The 22,042-nt window shown below is 39.5% G+C and overlaps 1 protein-coding gene across 4 annotated transcripts in view; it reads right to left on the bottom strand.

The window, feature by feature from the left end:
- The window catches only part of COMMD1 (copper metabolism domain containing 1), a 78,903-nt gene that overhangs the window by 44,929 nt on the left and 11,932 nt on the right, over window positions 1-22,042 (bottom strand). For all 4 annotated transcript variants that reach the window (XM_075035607.1, XM_075035609.1, XM_075035608.1 and 1 more), the window contains exon 2: window positions 10,666-10,947. In XM_075035607.1, coding sequence (XP_074891708.1) covers window positions 10,666-10,947 — 282 coding nt within the window. The remainder of the gene's footprint in view (window positions 1-10,665; window positions 10,948-22,042) is intronic.

The raw sequence follows: 22,042 nt of genomic DNA on the forward strand, positions 1-22,042 counted from the left end.
TGTGCACTCATGATCTGTCATGCCTCATTACTTCAGACCAAGTAAGTCAGGCCAGTGTAACTGGATATATTAGAGACTCCTCAATGCTGAGTTCTTTTAAGATGCTGCCTTCCAGGTTGAAGTCTTAAAAAAAAAAAAAAAAAAAAAAAGTCATTATCAAACTCATTTTCTCAAGTCCTGTGGCATATTTACAGGTTAAATGGAATGAAATTTTTTTAATAGGTCTTAAAGCACAGCTCCACTTTTGAAAGCGATTCAACAGAAATGGAATCAATTGACTGAAAAGTTTATTGCCTGTAAGCATTCAAATATCTCTTCAGAGGTTTAAAGAAATAGATATTGTAGCAGCTTTGCATGTTTAACGAAGGTTCAGAAGCTGTCAGAGAATTTATTCTAATTCCAGTAGTAATTTCTGAGTATCTCATTTGGTTAGGCCACTGCAAACTAAATACAGGGCAAGCATGTTCTCCATTTGCATTGGAGAAGCTCAGCCATATTTGAGCATAAGGAAACTTTGTTCTTTCCATCTTGTTATCTGCCTATCTAACTCCACCTAATACAGTTTGGAAACTCAAATCACAACACCATAATCTTCACTAGGTCTCCACTGGCACAATTTATTACAATTAAATCATTAGGAATGTGACGATGCATACAAGGAGGACTAAAATCCAGCACAGAGGTCCTTTGGTTGTGCAGGGTCAGGGTAAAAACCACTAGAAACTTACTTTTGTCCTTAAAAGAAGAGGCTTTATACCCTGCTTCTGACTTAAGTGGAAAAAAACCACCTGAAAAAGTGGCATTATTTGTATGGTTACTTTTAGAAATGGGACTATATTTCAAGCATTTATTAACCAAATTAAGCATATGCAATTTAAATTATGCTTTCCTTGTCATATTAACATATTCATGAATATACATCAGCGAGCTGAACTAAAAATGTATCGAAGATTTGCATGTCTGATTATCTTTGTGGAATTTTGCAACTGACAATTTGAAAGGAGGACAGAAAAAAACCCCAACCCTCACGTCAAGGTCTATGCAAAATTACAGCTTAGAGAGATACCTTAATCAAAGGGTTGTTTTGTACCTTTTATAAGCTAAAATGAGAATCTCTTTCTAAATGAAGAGGACTTGCTCTTGGAATTATGTTCAAAGTAGTCATTTCCTCAACTTTTAAAGCAGTAAATAGGACAATGTCTTAACTGCTAGTGATCTCGTCCCAACCATCTCATTTCAGAGAAAAGCAGTAAAACTTATGCTTCAACACACTGCCTCAGAAAGTATTCTCAAAACAAGCAAAAAGAAGAAAAAAACAGAATGAAGGCACGCAAGGAAACAGGGAAGGCTATTTTGATGATGAAATTGTTGACAGCAATCGGCTTTTAACCATTGAATGAAACTATAACCAAACCAGTTTATTTGTTAAAGCTGTGACTAAGTCAGGACTCACTTGCTGTTCAGCTCTACTCCTTGCTGTTCCCATACTTCTAGCATCACTCCAGGCAACTCAGCCAACTCTGTGGTTCAGCCATATTTCCCACCTAACATTGGAGAAAATAATTGGACAAGTAATAAGACAAGTATTTAAAACATGTTTCTCATTAATGACCATCATGAATGTGTGTAGCTGAGAAATTTTCTAGAAACAAAGAATACTAATACTGCTAAAATACCAAGATTCCTCTGTTCTTGCAATCTTAGCAGGTTCCCACCTCCAGATACCATTTTACATCATTTCCAAATTTGATACCTTTTCCAAACTTCTCCAGATTAAGTCTACAATACCAAACTCATCCAACAGCTGTGTCTCTCATTTTCTGTTCCTCCTCCATTCTTTGAAAAAAAGCTGGCATTTTGGAGATGTTATCCTTAGCGCTCAAAGAAAGCTGCTTTACTTCTCATGTTCAGGAGACCACTAGCTAGGATTTAAAATAGGTGATCCTTTGAACATGTACGTTTAAATGAGCATTTTTTTCATGGCAAGGCAGAGTTCTCAATTTCTTTTGCTCAATTTTGCCCTCACTCTGTCCCTTCAACAAACTGATCCAGACTAAAAATAATTTTAGGAAAAAAATAAAGAGGGTGGGGAGCGAACAAAAAAATTTTATTTGTACTCACTCAGCCACTTTCAACTCTGTAAATGCGCAACTAACAGGGTAGTGCAATGGTGGGAACAAGTAGCAAAGGTCAGGAACTGTTTAAGCCCATGTTGCTGTAAGAAAAAGACCTGTAACCCAAACCTACCATCTAAGACCCACACGTGATTTTCCATGGCAGTTCTATTTACTGCCTTCCTTTCAGTCTATGTTTTTAACAAGATGAAGCAAAGGCCAGTGTACTAAGGTGCACCTGTAAGACAAATCATTTAACACGGAGGTAAGTGAACCTGCAAATGGAGATGAAATGTTTGAGCTTCTTCGGTGCAAACTCCCACCAGTCATCTGTTGAAAACCTAACCTGTACAATGTGGCAGTTGGTATCTGCAAAAAGAGCCTTGCTTCCTACAGTCTTGATTCATTCCCATGGGAAGGGGCATAAGCCTCTCCCAAAATTTCTTTGATGGCATCTAGAAGTCCCTAGGTACCATTGCTAGTAGTATAAAGTGATAGCAGCAAAAGCATCTGCAGGAGGAATTAGAGTTTGCTTTTGTACAAACACGGCACTAGTATTCCAAGCATTTCACATGTTGATTAACTACATTTCCGTACAGGGAGCTCATAACACCTCAGCATTAACGCTCAGTTATAGATTGCCAAGGACAATTTTGTACGCCAGCAAATTCCAGCAGCTACCAGTGAAATCTTTCAGTTAAGAGATTTTGTAAATGGAATGATAAGAAGAAAAGGAAGGAAAAAAGTGTTTATCTTTTTTTTTTAATTTTTAACTAGGATGAGACATGTGAGTAGAAGCACTAGAAGGACAGAAAGCCACAGCTTGCTAGAAACTTGAAGAGAAATATCTCTTCGATAAAAAGATTACACTGAGAACTGCCTACGAATTGCATTCTCCTGTTGCCCATGCCTTCTGCTGCCTAACGTATTAATAGAACTGTTCACCACATGGGAATTCAATTTGTGAAGAAAGGTGAAAAAACAAAGCTGCTGGCAGATAACATATAAGCTGCTCAAAAGAAATGACACAGGTTCACTCTTCCCTCAAAAAACTAATACACACAGAGAAACATCACAAGTTTAATGGTACAGTTTGCAGTGATTTTTGCTTTGCTACTGTGGACTATGTTGGGTTTTTTGTTGGATCAGTTCTTGCACAGCCAAAGTTGGAGTCCAGCTTTTATGAAGAGAGTGTGTGTGTGTGTGTGTATATATATATTTTTAAGACAGAATAAAGAGAATCCAAAGGATTAAGCAGCAAAGAAGGGTGTAAGTTACAAGCGTTTCTCCCCAGTTATGTGCCAGCTTTCCAATTTTATATCTTCTGACACCTTCTCTGACAGCAGCTCTTCCTAATTAAACTAAATTAAGTAAGAAGCTGTTCTTATTTACACCCCTGAACGCTAATATTCGGGGATCTCAAAAGAGACTATGACAAACCTGGAAGGATCTCCAAAGTGTTTTTCAGCAGCAACATGGCATAGTGTCAAGAGTGGGAAAGCTGGCCAAGCCATTTTAAATGTACTTAGCCAAGCTAGGCCTGTAAAAACAAGATGCTTTGTCAGCCAATGCAGTGGGCACTTATGTTCATAACAACTCCTTTTTTTCCTGAGTTTTCTAAGAACAAATTACTTGCTAATGTTGACATCCAAGTCCTCTGAAGAACACAGGTGGCCAGCAACACCAGAGCTAAGACACAAAGAGGTCAGTCACTTTGATTTCCAGCAAAGAAATTCCCCCTTTTTAAAATGTTTTTTGAGAATCACACAAAACTTCTTACTTTTGTTAAAAAGAAGCTACCGGAGATTACAATTTTTGGTCCTTCAACCATGTTTCCCTTCCTTGAAGGCCTCCCAGGGTAACTATATTTAACAAAATATATCTATCCCAAGATAAATTAATTCAGAAAACAGACCACATTCACTTTCACACCCAAACTACATGCTGCTGGTTTTACAAAAGGTGGGCAGTGCCAAAAGAAAACACTAACTCCTATATATTGACCCCAGGAGGCCTTACATCAGCCAATGCTCTCTCTGGGTCCTCAGCAGTTGGCAACATGGCAGCAAATAGACCCAATCTTTGCATTGCAAAGCTGCTTTTTAATAAGCCAGGAATTGATCACATTGGCCAAGTGTGGTCCCCTCTGCCTCGTGCCCCAGGCTTGGTATTAGTAAAATGAGAAATGGTGGTATTTTTTAATCCACCTTTTCCATTTCAGTTTTATCTCACTTTCTGCAAATCTCCAGAGACCTTCCATTTCATACATTAAAGCCCCATCTTTGCAAGACTTACGCTACGTTTCACCTCAAAGCCTGGGTTTGCTGCAGCAAGGCTGAATCTCTAGCTGGTTGGTAGATGTGAGAATGCTCCTCTACCCTCTGGCAGCGACCCAGGCCAGGCCGTGTGCTCTGAAGAAGGCAGAAGCTCTGACTAGGCTTAAGAGCAAGGTCATGCAGCCAAATGGTGCCAGTCTGCACATGGCATTTTGTACAAATGCAACACTTCAATTTGCATATTTGCAGTCAGTCTCTATACAACTCCAAGTCCATGGTGGTGGGGGATTGCATGGACAGTGGAGTTGTCAGTGATTATTTACATGACAGCAGTAGTGCAAGTGTCATGTTAAAACAGCTCTGCCAACTTGCCTCAAACTGAGCAATTCCTTTGGTGATGGGAGGGGGGCACGCAATTTAGGGTCTCTGAATTACCTAGTTAATGCAAAGTGATGAGGAAGCGCAAGAAACTCATAATCATCCTCTAAGCTCATTAGTGACACAGGAATCTAAATTAGAGAACAGAGCCAGAGCTGTGGAAGTTTTGATGCTCATCAGCCATCTTTGCATCCAGCCTCTGCAGTGTGTTCTCTTTAAATGCTGTCAGCTTTTCTCAGTGCCCCCCCCCCCAACATTCAGTGTCACAGTTCCCAAACAACCCCTCTCTCTCTGCTGAAACCAGACTCCCAATTTCCTGACCCAGAAGTTCACACATTCAGACTAAACTAAAGCACTAAGTACAAAAGCAACAGTAGCATGCTCTTAGCTCCATCTTCCACATGAGGTTCGGTGAATAGAGAAGGAACTGAAATGCACACAGTGACTGGTTTAAACAAGGAGCATGAAACCATCTGTTTCACCTGAAAGTCTGCAGGCTAAATGCTCAGGTCTGTAGTGGCAGAGACCCTGACCATATGTCTGACCACAGTGACTGTATCCAGCTTGAGTCTTGAAGATCTCAAAGCATGCACTGCCGCAAACTCTCAGGGTAACCTACCACAGCGCTGCAGGAATAGCAAAGAAAAGGTTGAAAAGTAATAGAAATGCTTTCAGTAGGGAAGCCAGGATGAGGATTGAGGGCTGTTAGCTAAGGGTAGGTTCCAAAAGTGTACCAACCACTTCTGGGGATAAGGGAGCTGGTAGAAAACCACGGCAAGGACTTCCAGAAAAGCCATGAGCAGACAGGGATAACAGGGATGATAAGAAGAAGGAGAAAGAACAGGTCCTTCTGACTAACTTGTGTGTAGTGCCAATTCCAGAAAAAAGTTGTAGCTGAGTGATGAAATGCATTTGCTGGAGACAATTCTCCACAGACAGGTCTGTTGAACCCAGCTGCCCCTGTCCCAGCTTTATCGTAGTCTGTATCCCAAGGCTGCAAGAGATGGCTCTGGAAGGTGTTTCATCAAAGCTACGCAACATTTTATTGCTGCATGAGAATGCCAGATTGATGTTAGATTGCAAAATATTTGTTGATCGCATGAGATACATAACAGATGGCAAGTTCCCTGTCATAATGTCGAAGACCTCAATATATTTTGCAAGACAGTAAAAAAGTTCAAGGGTCCAGGACTGAATCTGAATTTAGGCAGACAAAAGGCAGTAAATACGCATTGTTACAATAACATTTATCTTCATACAGCTCGCCTTCAATTAATCCAGAATTCTCCCCATAATACCCTGAACTTAGCTACAATAAAAAAATATTTCTGTCTCACTTAAATTAGTCTATTTAACTACTTCAGCAAATCCAGTTCCGGAGTAAAAACAGTTGACAAGGAATATATGTGTGTATGTGTGCACACCCGCATGTGTATATACATGGCACAAATAAACAAGGATGGAAACTGTTAGTACCACTAATTGTAGAATACCCTTGCTTCATATAGGATGAACAGATGAGGTACTCATGAAAAATATTGTCAAATACATACAGTGGAAAAGTGACAATTCAAGTTGGACAGTTATTTAACATCTCAATTTAATGCTTTTATCTCTGTAACATATTACACTTAAAAATCCTAACAGCCACAAGTAACAAAATTCTCTTCTTGTTCCCCAAATTTCACTTTGCTTTCAGAAGGTGACAAAAAAATTGAACTGTTGAAGCAAAGGACTACAGAGAGTGCCATGCAGAGGATTAAGGAAATAACTGAGTTAAGTCAGTCAACTGTGTTCCAGTTTTCTCTGTACCGAGTGACCCGTTGCCCTCTCTGGTTTTTATTTGCTTTTGCACTGTACTGCCTTATGTAACTGTTCCCTTCAGCTCATAAATTTCCAAGGTGAACAAAAGCTCAAGTGATTACATTCGGCTTGGCCACAAAGGTGATTTTTTTCCACTAACTTCTACTTACTGGGTTTTATATTTTTAATCACATAAAGTATTAAGCCCATTGCAGTTAAGTTGATCGATTTGGCTTCTAAATGCCCACATTTTCCCATTTTTGACTGGAACAATATTTCCAATAATGTTAGTAACTACAAAGATTAAAACGGATTAAGGCTGGAAAGGAAAAATGGTTTGGTGGTTGTTTTTCCTTCCCCTTCACAGGGCAGGCTGCCCTTATTTTGGTTCGGGTACCTAGAACTGCTTTTCATCTCCCTAAGCATTGCTTTGCTCATACCAATATCCTACAAAAGGCGGTCTGTCTTTTCAGAGTAGATCCTACATAAAAAGGACTGGAAGTCCATTATCTGAAGTTATTTTCAGTGATAGCTCTGAAGCAGCCTGACCTGGAGTCACACAGAGGCAAAAGCAAGCGCAGCCATAATCCTTCCTCCCTATAGCATGACGTTTTCTTGATCTGACCTTTCTTCAGTGGTGAAAGCTATTGCTGGAGATAACTGCAGCCTAGGGAAACCAAGAGACCCATGCTTACAAAAATGCACAAAACACCAACAGATCCTCAGCAGCATTTAGTCTGTAATCCTAGCAAGGTAATGAGATTTATAGATGCTAAATCCTATGGTTTTTTTAATTACACTGTGAAAGCACGTTCAATTTTAATATTTGTCAACGTGCATGAATTCAGCTTATCACTTGTTTATAGCACACTTGATACAAATTGCAACCAAATTTGTGTAGAATATACATAATTAACAAGTCAGAAACAATTCTGATCTCCCCAAAGTTTACTTTGAGACCTACTGCACCCCTTCCCAGAACATTAAAAGAATTAAATCTTCACCATCATATAAACTAAAAGTTGATGAAATTTCAAGCTCCAGACCTTCAAAATCCTGATAGCATTTTACCTCCTACATATAGCACATGACAATTGTCTACATTCATTATGAATTCTTTCCGCACCTGAATTATCAGAATTATTACCTGAATTATTATAATTTCCTTGGAATTACCAGGGTCTGGGCACAGCCATTAGTAGAGAGCAGACATGATATACCTAAGGTGAGCTGACAGTTCTTAACTTTTTCAGTATCAGGTAAGTTCTTGCACTGGCAAAGCATCACTTCATCTAGGTAAGTCCTTTCATCAGAAAGTATTTGTCTCACTGGTGAGAGTTTCAAGTGACAATCAAAATACAGTCAGAACTAGCAAATATTAGATTTCCAATTTATCAAACATCTATTACTAATGTTTGCCCATTCTTTAAAGAAAGAAGTTTGTTTTATATGAAGTTACATATCCCTGGTGATTTCAGACTTCAGAAAAATGATATGGAATGAGAGGCTGCTTTTGCCCTTAAATTTGAAAGAAATGATCCTAATTTCTTAACTTATACTGTGGCTCTTAGTATTTGCTATATAGTAGTATTTAGCTACCATATACTATTAACTAAGTTTTATGACACCTCTGTGAGGTAGATGTTTTAAGAAAGGAAAGAGAAAAGACATACAATGTTTTGGGAAAAAAAACCTCTAATCCATAACCCTGACATGATTTCCTCAGGTCTTTCTGGGAAGAATCCTACAGTGGAATCCCAGACTTCATGTTAAATTAGGGCAGAAAATACTCTTTGCTGATAAAACATGCTTAACATCCCACAAAATGCCAATAAAAGTGCTATTACATGGATTACCATTATCTTAAACACTGAAAAGAAACGCACGTGAAAATACCCACTCTGTAAATAAGTTCAGGCATAAAAGCCAAGAGCAAATACTTAGGCTAATCTATAACATTTGATCAGTCTCAGATATTAAACTGCAAAATAAATAATGCTGCAAGAAAGTAAAACTTATTGGCAAATCAGCCCAGAATACTAGTGGGAAGAACACAGCCCCAGGGGAGAGAGGCACATTTCTTAAGGAAAATAACACGACAAAGGCCATAAAACAAATTCAAATATATCTTAATGCAAAGCCACAGTGCAAAACCAATGCATTTATTTTCTATTAATGACAAGGTCAGATATAAATTTGTGACTGAAATCTGCAGGTAACCTGCACTGCAGCGCCTGTTCACCATATGGAGCAGCATTGACGCAGCGGGGCAGGAAGGGCACGAGAAGGGCGACTCTCCAGCTCACTCCACTGTCCCTCCCAGCAGATTCGTGCCTGGTTGAAATTTCATGCCAAAAGAGCTTTACAGCGATGCTCCAAGAGGGAGGACAAGATTAAAAAGGACATAAAGAAGGGGGCAGGGATCTATAGATGTTTTAAGAGAAAGCCAGCAAGGTATGGAGATACAGGAGGATAAAACCATTGTGCAAAAGAAAAGATGGGCTGTTCAAAAGGAAAGAACGAACTGGCAGTGATGAGCACTGAATATCATGAACAGATGAAGGCAAATGCAGGCTAAAGTGCAACTGCTTTAGGATTTTATTTTCAGTCATATTGTTAAAGAAAATGGGCTTTCAAAGCAGAGTACTTCATGGCTAGCATGTTCACCTGCCTTTAACCGGGATGTATAAAGACTATATCACCAGCATAAAGGAAACTTTAAATGTCACTGTAAAATCTTTACCCAAGAAAAAGAGTTCCAACTGCAAGTTACAGATCCTGAACCAAACTTTCTGAAGTTTGAAGCACCAGTATTTCTGAATGTTTCTCATTAGGAGTGTTTTTAAGAGCAATTAAGAGGAAAGGGTTCATTTTTTTCTAATATGAATAATTCCAAGGATAGTAAGAATTAACGCATGCAAGTTGTAATGGATTCTCAAACCCAGAAACATCTCTCTTCCATCAGAAAACATTCATGAAATTTGACGTAATTCATGTAAACTTGGTCTACTGGCATTTATGAACCAGTCACTTCAAATTCCCCATTTCTAGCTGTATTAGTTCTTACGCATACAGAATAACTTCAACAATATCTACTGTCTCAGTAGGATCTCAATCTACTTGTACTTTCATTCCAGCCTTGGTATAGCCACACAGTTTCAGTTAAATCACGCATGCTGCATAGGTATACTCCAGGGGTGTGTGTGTGTATATAAATTTTTCTTTAGGTGTATCTAATCCAGGTACTCTTTGCTATAAGCTACTAAAATATTACAAAATCCAAAGAAACATACTAAATGTTAACTACTGACATCAAACCCCCAAAACTAGCTCATGGTATGGTCTGCAGTAGCTACTGCTAAGAATTTTAAGATTCTCTACCACACTGCAGAGGAAAGATACCAAACTGAAACACATTTTCTGTCAGAAGAAGAAGAATTGAGGATGGGAAGCTGTGCCTTTAGTTGTACATTCATATGAATTATAAAGACTGAAAAGGAGTGCAGTGTTCAGCACTGATAGAACTATATATCTCTTTCAGGCAGATAAGACCAGATTGCATAATATGCCTGGTAATAAAGATGTACTTGTAACATGAAAATAGGTGTTATGTAAAATATAGAGGAGTCTTTCCCCTCATTCATCCTAAAATGTAAAGGATGCTTGATCATTTATAATTTGTGAACTTTATTCTTTTTCAGCTCTACTTTGCAGATATTACCTAATTTTAGTATTTGATTAGAAAAGAAAAAAAAGACCAATTGACTTTGCAGTGCATAGAACCAAATATAATTTTAATATAACTGCTAGTATGGCTGATTTTATGTTTAATTTCTACATCCTCAGATTTTCCAAGCTTAACGTAAGAAGAGCTGTCAATACATATATGAAGAAATAACACAAGCAAAAATTGCATTCGCCACCCAGAACATACCCTTCTGTCCAAAGACGAACCACAAATTCAGGTACATCAAGGGCCCAGTGGTGAAAAATACACTGACTTGATTTGGATGCAGTGAATTCGGCAATAGGTAAAATCCCTCAGCACATATGTAGCTAAAACAGATTTACATATTTTGCAAAAGAAAGCTTACCTGCCCATTTTTCCCCAGTTCCATTTCAACTATTGCAACAGGAGTGTTTATCTGATCGATGTGTCTTGACTGTGACTTCAGATCCACTCGCCAGTTCATGTTTTTCAAGACATTATCCCAACGGCTTTGATTGATCAGGCTCTCGTGGATCTTTATTCGGTGGTTCTTCCAAAATTTTGCAATGACTGCAGCTTGATCCGACGTGATGCCACCTTGTTTTTTAGTTTGGGCAGTGAGAAAAGCCTCCAGCTGATTCAAATCCATGTCTGCTGAAGCAATTGACTGTAGGGGAAATAAGAGAAGTAAAAGGGAAAAGCTTATTCAAAAATACTCTTTAACAGTCTACCAAAAGGTCACTCTTTAGGGTTTTACAAAGATCAGATTTTAAAGGGCTAGTGCAAACAAACCTGGGTTATGGAAATAAGCTCACAACTTTCATTAAAAGGCCATTTGCAAGTGCCTACCGCTTATCCCAGATCCCTGGCCTCAGACAGCTGGAGGGTAATGGCTCGTTAACAGTGATAAGTAAACCGGGAGCACCTTTGGGAATGCAGTACTGGTACAGGATAACAAGGAGGCTTCTCACTGTCTGCCTGGCCCCTTCCCCCAGTATGCCCTAGGCAGACCCAGCTCATGACTGCTGGGAACACTGGGTCAGGCACGATACTGCCGTTCTGATTTTCTGTTAAACAGGAAAGCAGAGGCAAACACGGCATGCCCCTGGCCAAGGCTGAAACAAGTGCAAAGACATCCCAACTCACTGCAACATCCACAGCTTCATCTGCCACCTCCACACTGCAGACAAGGAAGCAAAACTGCCAAGTGCTGCACCAGTAAAGCGGCCATGGTGGTGCGCTGGCTGCAGCAGCGACAGTGCGAGTCTTCCGAGGGAGAGTCTGTGCGCATGGACCAATCCTTAAAAATGCAACTGCAGCTTCTCCTAAAGCATCAGTGGACTCTGTCAGGCTAAATACTGTGTTTGTGTTTTGCAAAGGAGTGTAAGGGGTCATTTACTCCTCCTCCCTGCGCAACAACAGAAATTATTCTTCCCGACCCCTTTTTTTAATATATGTCCAGTTTTTCCACCTATTTTTCCAAAGCTGATAATCCTACAGCCTTGAATTTGTATTGCCAAACTGGCAGTGGTTGCCACATATGGTCACGAAGGGAGGGGGAGGATGGGAGATGGAAAGAGGAAACTGTAGCGAAGTTTCCTCATGGTAGTTTGAAGCAGACACTTTTGCTTCATTCTCACCCAAAATGGATGCAGCTTATGCTAAATGAACATGCCACATCCAAGCACGTGCCTACATGGAGCACAGCAAGGTGAAGCACAGCCAGCACTGCAGTCCTTGGGATTTGCCTCAACTTAATTTTCCTTGACATGGTATTCCTACTGCTGTACTCTACACATTCAGGGAAATAACCTCACTCTCGTTAGCCAAGGGGGTAACACCGTGTGGCTTTTGGCTGGATACACACTGTGTGCTTCACATTGCTTGTATGCAAAATTGGATATCGCTTATCTAAAAAACAAGGGGTTAGTGCTCTGTGAGCTTGCCAAGGACATGAGACCTACTGCTTCATTGGCAATGAACTGCAACTATCAGCGGGGTGAGCTACCGGCCGGCTTTGCTGCCTTCCTCTAGACCGGACAAATGTCAAAGGGATCTTAGACACATCAGGAGCAGCCTGAAATAAAATGGCAGGTAAAAAACCAACAAGCCACCGTAAGAACTAACCCAAAACAAAGAGCTCACACATCATGCAGGTGATGGAGAACAGCAGCAAGTTTGCTGCTTTGGCGGGAGTAAAGTCAACACTGCAAGGCTCTCAACTTTCAGCAGATACACCACAACATCCTCCTCACCTTGAGTTCTTTTCCAAGAGAAAAGCACACCAGAAACAACCCTCCCCCCAAAAAAACCCCAACAAATAACTTGTGATCTACTATGGCTAGCTGCCTTCTATCATCCAGTGTATAAGATCTTTCTCCGGAAGCATTTGTATTTTTAAAATTTTATTTTAAAGGGATGCACTGCCTTCCCTCACTCTCGCAATGGATTAGCTGCCATCTGTTACGTGATGGAGAAAAGAAATGGCAATCCACAATAGAAGTAACTGCTTGGCTGCACCAGGGTTCCAGCTTATTGGGAGCATCTGCCAATTTATTATAAAATTTGAGATACATAGTGCACTGCTCTGCCTTTTCTATAGGGCATTCACTGTATCTGTATATATTGCTTGCTTTTATCATGAAGATAATTAAGAGGTAATTATCCTGTAATAGCTAATTATGCTGTAAGTGAAAAAAGCACTTCTTTCCATTTTCAGAAGAAAAGCTATTTAGACTCACAGTCCCTTCCTACATCCACAACTTAAACAGGACTGTATTAACAGCAGTGTGGAATATTTTCTGTTTTAATATTTTTCATATCACTACATCTATGTGGGGATCTGTTTGCGTGTTGCGTGACACTAACTACCGCTTATGTGCGCCTTTTGTGTTGGCTTATGTTAACAGGGGGAGGAACAGAGGTGAATCAGCCTCAGACCCCAGCACTTTATGTAAGCCATGTCAAGACAAAGATCAAGTCGAGATGCAGACTTTCTTCTCAGTTCAGCTGTGCAGAAAATTGCCTTCTGTTTTATTCCTGCACAAGAACCAAGAACATAAACTGCATCCTCTGCAGTGAATGAAGCAAAGGTGTCATGGGGAAACATCTCATCTGCATTAAATATGAACCTAATGCAGATTCACTGGATCAAATAACCAGGTAACTCTTTTCTAGGCTTGACTTTATAACCTTCAAATACTTCACATTTGTAATTCTTCAGATTTTTTTTAAACCTTGCCCCCTTCACAACAACTCTTTTTGCAAGATGCAGCAACATTCCTGGCAGTGCTTTGCTAAGCTGATAAAAAACACATGCACAAAGTTCCTTACTGTGCTTGACACATGATATAAACCTGACTTCGAAGTGTATCCAAAAGAGGAAGCTTGACCATCCTTGCAGTTTTAAGCATGAGGAAGACAAAACAATATTACTAGGGCTTATATAGGACAGTTAAACTTGCCTGTTTGGCAAAGATCATCAACAGACTGCTGCACATTCATGTACTATAAGGACCCTGATATAGTTTGCTACCAAAATACTATCACACAAAACAGAGGAAGGAAACTTGTGTATCAGAATTAGCAATCATTTATCTCTCTCACACAGACATGTGTGCACATGTACACACAATATGGGTCACTATACTGTACACAGCTAAGAAACCAGAAGATAACAACCAGACTGTATTTTGGTGGAATATTTATCAGATAATGCATGCTTTAAATAATATACCAATATAGTCCATCATTCAGACTAGAATCTCTCTCAGCTTGGAAATACGACTACTACTTAAAAACTCCTTTAAAAAAAAAAAAAAATGGAAGTGGGTACAAACAATCAATGAGTTATACTTCAGTATAGCTGCACAAAGATATTAATGAAGAATATTTTCTTTGAAATTCCTCAACAAAACCCACGAGCTATAAAGGTTTCCAAATCACATAAGAAAAGCAACTCATTTTCATATTCTTTTTCATTTTAACTTGGAAACATTTCACTGTGAACAGGAAACCGGATATAAGTTACAAAGAATGAAAGAACAATTAAGGTATTTGCTGATCTTCCATCTCCTTTATTGTACTAACACACAACTCATTCTTTAAAAAAGCGTAGTCCTACTCCACTGCTCATATGAATGACCACAGTTAAATTTTGGACTTTTTTAAGCTTGAGGAAATGTTTTAATTTAACATATCTGCACAGCATTACAAACAGTACTTTCCATTAGTTTTAACAATGTTCATTTATTACATAGACTATCAAATTGCAATGAATACACATTATTGATATTTCTAAGGATTAAATTAAAGTTAAAACATGAGTGGTTCTTCTGTGCTTACAACTATAGACAGATAAAATATATCTGATTATAGATCTCTGCCCTCATGCTTTTAGGAGCATCCTAGGAGCTTCGGATGAGCATTTACCACCACCAGGACAATGACCTGCTGTTGTCCAGCTCCCACAGCAGTGATAAAGATGGTTTCACTGCTGGAATAAGCAACACATATTTTAGCATCATAACTAGAAACTTCTCAGGACTTAAAGGTGTTGAAACCTGTTTTATCCATCAGCTCCTACAGCTGAATCACTGTCAGTATTGGTTCAAGAGGGATACACCTTATTAATGCCAATTACTTAGTCCAGACAGACCTTTAAAAAGTGCAGGATCTACTGCTGCACCTTGAGTCACTGTACTGTCAGTGACACACATCATTGTATTATATACACATTATATTCTGAGCTAAGTGTGCTTACATGGAGATTCTGCCTTAGTTGTTTCCCACCTTATCACTTCAGTCCTCAATAAGCATACTTTTGCAATATATTATCACAGCCCCCTTTCTATTTACAGACTGTCCCATCTGTACACAGTTCTTCAGCATGTCAAGAAGCACTCTGTTGAAAGTATGACACCAAAGAAAAAAACTAACTGGACCCAAGTCCAGTTTTTATTGGTAATCACAAATTATTTACTCTTTCAACATAAAAATCTTCACCTAACAAAAAGCAGAAAAGTTTTCTAAAAATGTATACAATCATAGCTGTTCTATGCCAGTGAGTAATTTAATTTACATTACTATGACTATTCACTCAAGTGACTAAGAAAAAAAACTAACTATTTTCAAAACTAAAGTCTGTAAGAGAAAACCATTAGATATTAAAAATTTCCTCACATTATGTATTTTGAGATTTGTCAAAATATACTTCCCTGCCCCCAGGAAGCAGCTTATAGACAGCATGTCATACTACAGGCACACAAATCCTACCCCCAGCAACTGGCTACACCTTTCTTTCCAGAGGCTGGGCAGATCCTTTTAAATAACAAGAAACAGTTTTGGTCATACTGACTTCTCCTTGTATTCAGCTTCAACACATACCCACTATGTCTTCAAATATAATTCAGACAATAAAAATATGACTTCAAATACTATTTCCTTAATGGAATGATATTTGATAATCTGGAGAATTTTGTATTGGCTTAATTAGATCCATTAGACATGTGCCTTGGTACACAGAACAGGAAAACAGACTTAAATTCATTATCTCTTCTGAGAAATAAAGCCTGACAAGCACGCAATACTAGTGAGAAACAACAACTGGTAAAACCCACTAGGAAAAAACACACTTCAGTTCCAGAAATAAAACATTACTTGTCAACCATTACAGAAGAGCTCCAAGAGCTCCAGAAGAGCTGGCCATGCCAGCATGTGTAAGCATTTTCTCCAGCTGACCCTCACAATTGCAGGCTACTGCCAGCCTGTAGCACAAAGAAATCACAAGCTCAGAGAAACAAACAACTCAGTGCCATGTACCATACTAATGAACTCGCCTCTTCAGGTTTTTGGGAGGTGAGGGTGAGAGGCTATTCCTGTATCACAACCCTTGTAATTCGGATGCTCTTAGAAATACCTTGAAAACCCTTTCTCAGACCCCTGGGACACATGCACAGAGAGGGGGGACCAGGCGCAGACAGGAGGAACATGCCACAGGACCCCGCTCAGCCAAAACACTTTGATCGCACAAAGTCCATTCTTGTTAACATCAGAATACTATGCATTTCTTTCACTTATCGTCCTTCGAAGAAAACCTTTACTAGATCTGGGGCAAATAGGGGGTGCCTGCTGCCTGCAACTTTGGTGTGTGTAATTTCTTTCTCCTTACCTAAAAAGAAAGGCAACCCTGGGAGAGATGGGGGGGAACAGAAGCAGCCCTCATCATCTTTGGGTGTAATGGCACACGCGGGTCCCAGTGACACTAAGCTATTTGTCAAAGTTAGCTCAGCATGTTCTTCTGCAAATAGTAGCTCTCGACAGGAGGAATTTGAGAACATCTCTGCAACCCTGTGGTTTTTGGGTCCTCCTTTGTAAGTATGTACTAACCAGACTCTCTCCCAAGGGCTGCTGAGATATCCAGTCCTATAATAAATGAGCTGTTCCCATAGATGTTCCCTGGATATTAGTCCAGTAGACTTTCCCACATTTCTGGCGACAGTGGAGGTTTTCAACTAGCTGGTAGGTTGTGCCTCACAAACAGTGTTTATTAGAGTTCAAGAGCTCTCCTGAGAATTGGAATTAAGATAAAATTAGATGCAACAGCCTGCTTGTCTGCACTTGAAAAAGGTGATCCATCTTTCAGAAAAAAAACCAAAGCTAAAGGCTTCTACACCTCCCACAAATCTGCAAGTCAGAAATCACAAGTGATCTTAACAATACATTTAGTATTTCTACATCAAAGTAAAAAGATTTTAACTAATCTTTAAGTCTTCACGTAATCTATGGGAGATCACATAAATTCTTTTAGTCAAGTTCCATACTATGTCCCAATATTATTTTAGTTTGCTTCTTACTGAATGTAATGATAATACATATATATTGTTTAAAACCTGTAATTCAGTTTTTTTCTAGTGTGTAAGATCTTCTGCAACAACTATTTCTTATTCCAACCTGTAGAGCCTTTTGATTCATTGCTAAGGAAACACTAACCAGGTCAATGGACATTCAGTAGACTTGTAAGTATTTTTAAGTTTGAGTTATTCTGACTTTCATCAAGTTTTCTTCTTGGACAGGAGGACTCACAACACACAGCAACAACAACAAAAATTACTTAACTGCTACTGCAGATGGGAAAAATTTGTGTGCATGATGAAGTTTCAGGCAAAAATTACATCCTTCCTGCACTTCTAATCTCATTAAGCTTGATTCCACCCAGACTTGTCAAATGCACACATGGGATAAAACTCTTCTTCATGGGTTGCTTCCATGCTTCTCGACTGACTCCCTCCATTTTCTCCCCCAAGGTTCCCAGGTTTTCCCCCCAAACCCCTATCTTATTTTTTTTGCATACAAGCTCACCAAACCCAATGTTTTCTGCTAAAATTACTTTTTCATTTGAACACTAAGTTCAATAACAGGGGAGTAGATATTCAGCTATTTTTGGCCTAGCTTACAATTGAACACAAAAGAGATCTCAGCGTTAGTTTTTAAAAGCATCTGAAGTGACCACAACATTTTTTCCTCCAGACTGCCTCTGACATTAGTCTGTGTGTCTGCTAGAAATGAGCAGTTTGAACTCATAATTCCATAAAACACCACTTCCTAAATTTATTTGTAGGAGGTGTCATTTTTCTGTGGTATGAAGACTCATCTGATGACAAAGGAGGATGAAAGGTTGATTAAAATAGGCAGCACCAGATGAACCACAACCTGAGCCATGCTCCTCCTGTGGTCACATCGTACTTCCTGTAAACCTGCTGTGCTGAGCTCAAAAAAGTGGCTCTCCCACCCCAGCCTCATCCTAAAAAACACCTTTATGTGAAGGAAAGCTGAGAATCATCAGGATTACTCTGTCTGGACCTACTTAAAGACTCTGCCTAGGCTTTATACCACTTACAGAACAAAAATAAATAAATAAACAAACCCAAACCAACAGGACAAACCCACTCACTAATAACATTAGTCATAGCTAGATCTCCAAACAATGCCTGCATACTCAGACTACAAATAGAAACCAAAAGCTTGGATTTTAAAGCAATAAACATAAAAAAAGCACTACCATCCCCTTCCTGAATAATAGTTCCCAAACTACTTAAATTATTTAAAATAGAAAGTGGAAGAGATGTACAAGAAAAAAGGCAATGGAAAGCGCTTCTCAGAGCACAGACAGGCGTTGGACAGGCTAGAGGGAGATGAAACAGGGAACCAAAAAAAGGGAAATGTTCTACTAATAGTAGATATACTTGCAACTACAAGGGTCAAATAGGAGGATTAAAAATATAAACATATTAAAATTAAAAACACAAATATAAGTTGTCCATCCTGGCCTGTACTGAACTGAATTACAGCAAAAAAATCCCAAGCTTTGCTATCAATTTTCTCCCTCCTTGAGTAAAATTCTTTGCTATGGTTTAGAAAGCACTTTGCCACTTGGGGTGGAGGCAAAGAAATGTCACATCTCCAGTAGTTCTGAAACATGCAGCCATGTTACAGACAAGTTTGACAGGTTCAACTTTTTTCAAAACAAATCTGCATACACATGTGCTCCCTGAACTATGGGAAGCAAGTTGTTTTCTTGGAGAATGTATAAATCTTTGCAGTTTACATTATTCAGTCTAAAATGGATTTTTCTTCAGTCCTCCTGAAGGAGTTGGATTCAGAAATAAGAACTCTCAACAGATGGAAGCCATTTAATGCAGCATTGCTGAAGACAGAGAGAAAAATAAAAGACAGAGAGAAAGGCAGATAGGACAGAATAAATACCAGATGGTAAATAAAAAAAAATTCAAGGGAGGGAGTAAAAGCAGGAAAAGAGAGACAGACACACACAGTGACAGTCCCGGAATCGGTGACATGACCTGTCGTTCTCTTAAGAGACCACGTGGTCAGCCTTTTTTCCTGCTCCTCTGTTCTCTTACAATAAGAGACAACTGTGTTTATCAGGTTTCTACAATCATTCTGGGAAAATTACTTGCTGCCATGGACTATGGCTTCATGCTTAATCTTGTTTCACTTAGAAGAGTTAAAAATAGAAGTTGGAACAGCTCGTATTTTGAAGGCACATGGGAAAAAAAAAAAAAGTAGCCCTACCCCGAGTGCAGTAATGGTGCAGACATTAGCAGAGCTTGCTAATGCAGACAGAGCTCTGCTAATAGCAGAGCTGTGGCACTCTGCAGGCAGTGACCCTGTCGGTGAATCAGGCAAAGCACAAACTTGCTTTATTATGAACAAAGCACAGAAAACAGAATTAGCATCGTGAATTAACTTTCACTTTTACTCAGTGTATCTTGATTGTTTGCATCTTAAAAGTTAATGGTTAACTCAGCTAATCTCCCCCTTGGTTTACATTTGGACATCAGCTTCCTTTATAGCAAAGCATAGATGCTCCAGCACTGAATAACATGAAATATATGAGTCACACCCCTCAACTGTATGAAGTCTTGCCATATACTCTGATTTGGAGCCAAATTCTGACTCCAGGCTCTGCTTTCCTTCCCTTCATGGCACTATTGTATATTTATTACCTGCACTATTCTGGGCAATAGCTAGAGTTACATTTTCCTACCTGGAAGGAAAAGGGTTTCTGCACTCCTAGTCCAGGCTCACACCACAGCGCATCACTGCCTTAGCCCATAACCCTGCAGACACATTTCACAGCAGCAAAGAGAGCAGCAAGTAAAGGAGACAAGTTTACAGACTACACAGTTCCAAGGGAAGCAAGCAAGAGTGCTTTACCATCTGGTCATTCATCACCTATTTTGACAACTCATGTTACACATTGACAGGTTTGACAGGCGAGAGGTAAGCTTCCAGTCTCAGCACACCAGCCAGCAGGTCTTTCTTTTGGCATGGATAAAACGGTTTTCCCTCCTGTTGACTCAGTGAAATATAAAACACGTTCCCAAAACCAGTAGCAGCCATGGCAGTTGTTAACAGCTGAGCCTTTGAGGAGAAAGGAGCAGCAGATCAAACTCTTCACTGTAGGAATCACAACTGATCTAAACTAAAAGTCCCCGCTCCAAACCTGGTGCTGGAAAACAACATTTGATTGGGAGCAAAGCCCAAACCAGGGAGCTCAGAAGAAACCATCCCTAGCTTTCCCCTAAAGATTTAAGTAGTATTTGCTGTACCAAAAATGCTCTTCGAACTAAATATAATAAATGGTTTTTGGGAGAAAAAGACTAAAGATTTAGTGAAACAGCCAAAATACCAATCTGAAAGTACCCTCCAATAGAATCACATCAAATATTAATGACTGCTTTAATTACGCCAGAGGGGGTTCTCTATTTCTATCACATGACAATCAGGAGCCCAACCTATCAGTAGAGCTGGCCAAGTAATCAGGTTTTCCAGAGAGCTTGTAGGAACAAGTCCACACTCCTGTGCCTCCACAGACAACGTGCATTGCTCTCGAGAGCTGCACATGCACGACAGTGGTTTGCAAAGCTTGCAGACACATGCTACCAGTGAAAACAGTAATGTGCCGAAAAAAATCTGGCTTTAGATTTCACCACTGCAGGCCTTAACAGCTAAAAACTTCAGCACTCAAATGTTCCAATACACTGCAGCCCAAGCCCCCAAAAACAATTGAATTCATTTTTCCCCATGGCTTTTCTTTGGCTTTTAGTCAAATTGGGGGCTACTCATATTCAAAACTCCCTACCATTTGTCCACACACACTAGAAAATTTCTCTAGTGCTTTCTTTTCATTATGAGACTTTTTATAGATTTCCTGACATGTCATAAACTGACATGTTATAAAATGAATCCTGTGAACAAAAGCACTCCCCCTGCCAAGCAAGGAACTGACACTCTTCTAACCAGGTTCACAACAAGCTAGAGCCAGATCCCTCTCTTTTCATCATTCAGGAGACTTTATACAATGGACACAAAACAGAGGCACATACACAGGTACTCGCGTACAAGGAGGCATATCCAGTAACTGATGGGCGAAGAGTCCTTCTGCAAAGCTGCATCAGCCGCTTGTGCCTTTGGGCTCCTTAGAGTCCTCAAGAGAGGACCATCTTAGAGGTCTCAAGAGGTCTGAAGCACAGCATAACAACCTCTAGCCTCTTGAGGACCCATTGGTAAAGCACAGCTCAGGCGACCCGCGCATCTCACCCGTTAACACTGGAAAGCAAACCATGGGGCCGTACTGCAAGACCCCAACCAACTTCAGAACCACAGCTCATCATCTTCATCCTAGACAATGTATAAAAGCTGAGTGTGTCACTGAATGGTGTTAGAAGGGCACTTGTTTCTGACCTCTCTTCTTATCTCTGCATACGTGCATACATATTTTGTAAACATGTATGCGTGAGTACCACATGAATATCTGATCATCTACTAAAATAATAGCACACTGCCTAAATGTGCCATTTCTTCCACAGAAAAAGGGAGTTACAAACATTTTGTTCACTTCAAAAAAGGTAAACATTGAGTTTAACAAAAAAAGCAAAAGAAATCACAACTAATTCAAATGTATAAAATATTTGTACTGTATTTGACCATGGAAAACTAAAGGGTGCTTATACAAACAGCTTGTTAGAACAGAATATAAACTACTCTTGAACCAGAAATGGCAAAAAGAGTATAAGAGAACAGCACATCTGATACGCCAGTCTGGAGAGAGACAACGAAGCCATGTGTAAATGTCAGACAAGGAGTAAAAATGCCTGTTGCTTACTTGCCTTTTACACAGATAACTACTTCAGTGTCTGCATATATCTTCAGAACATGTTTCATAATCCTGGCATCTTGGT

The sequence above is a fragment of the Buteo buteo genome, chromosome 9 (assembly GCF_964188355.1).
Source record: "Buteo buteo chromosome 9, bButBut1.hap1.1, whole genome shotgun sequence".
NCBI classification, from domain to species: Eukaryota; Metazoa; Chordata; class Aves; order Accipitriformes; family Accipitridae; genus Buteo; species Buteo buteo.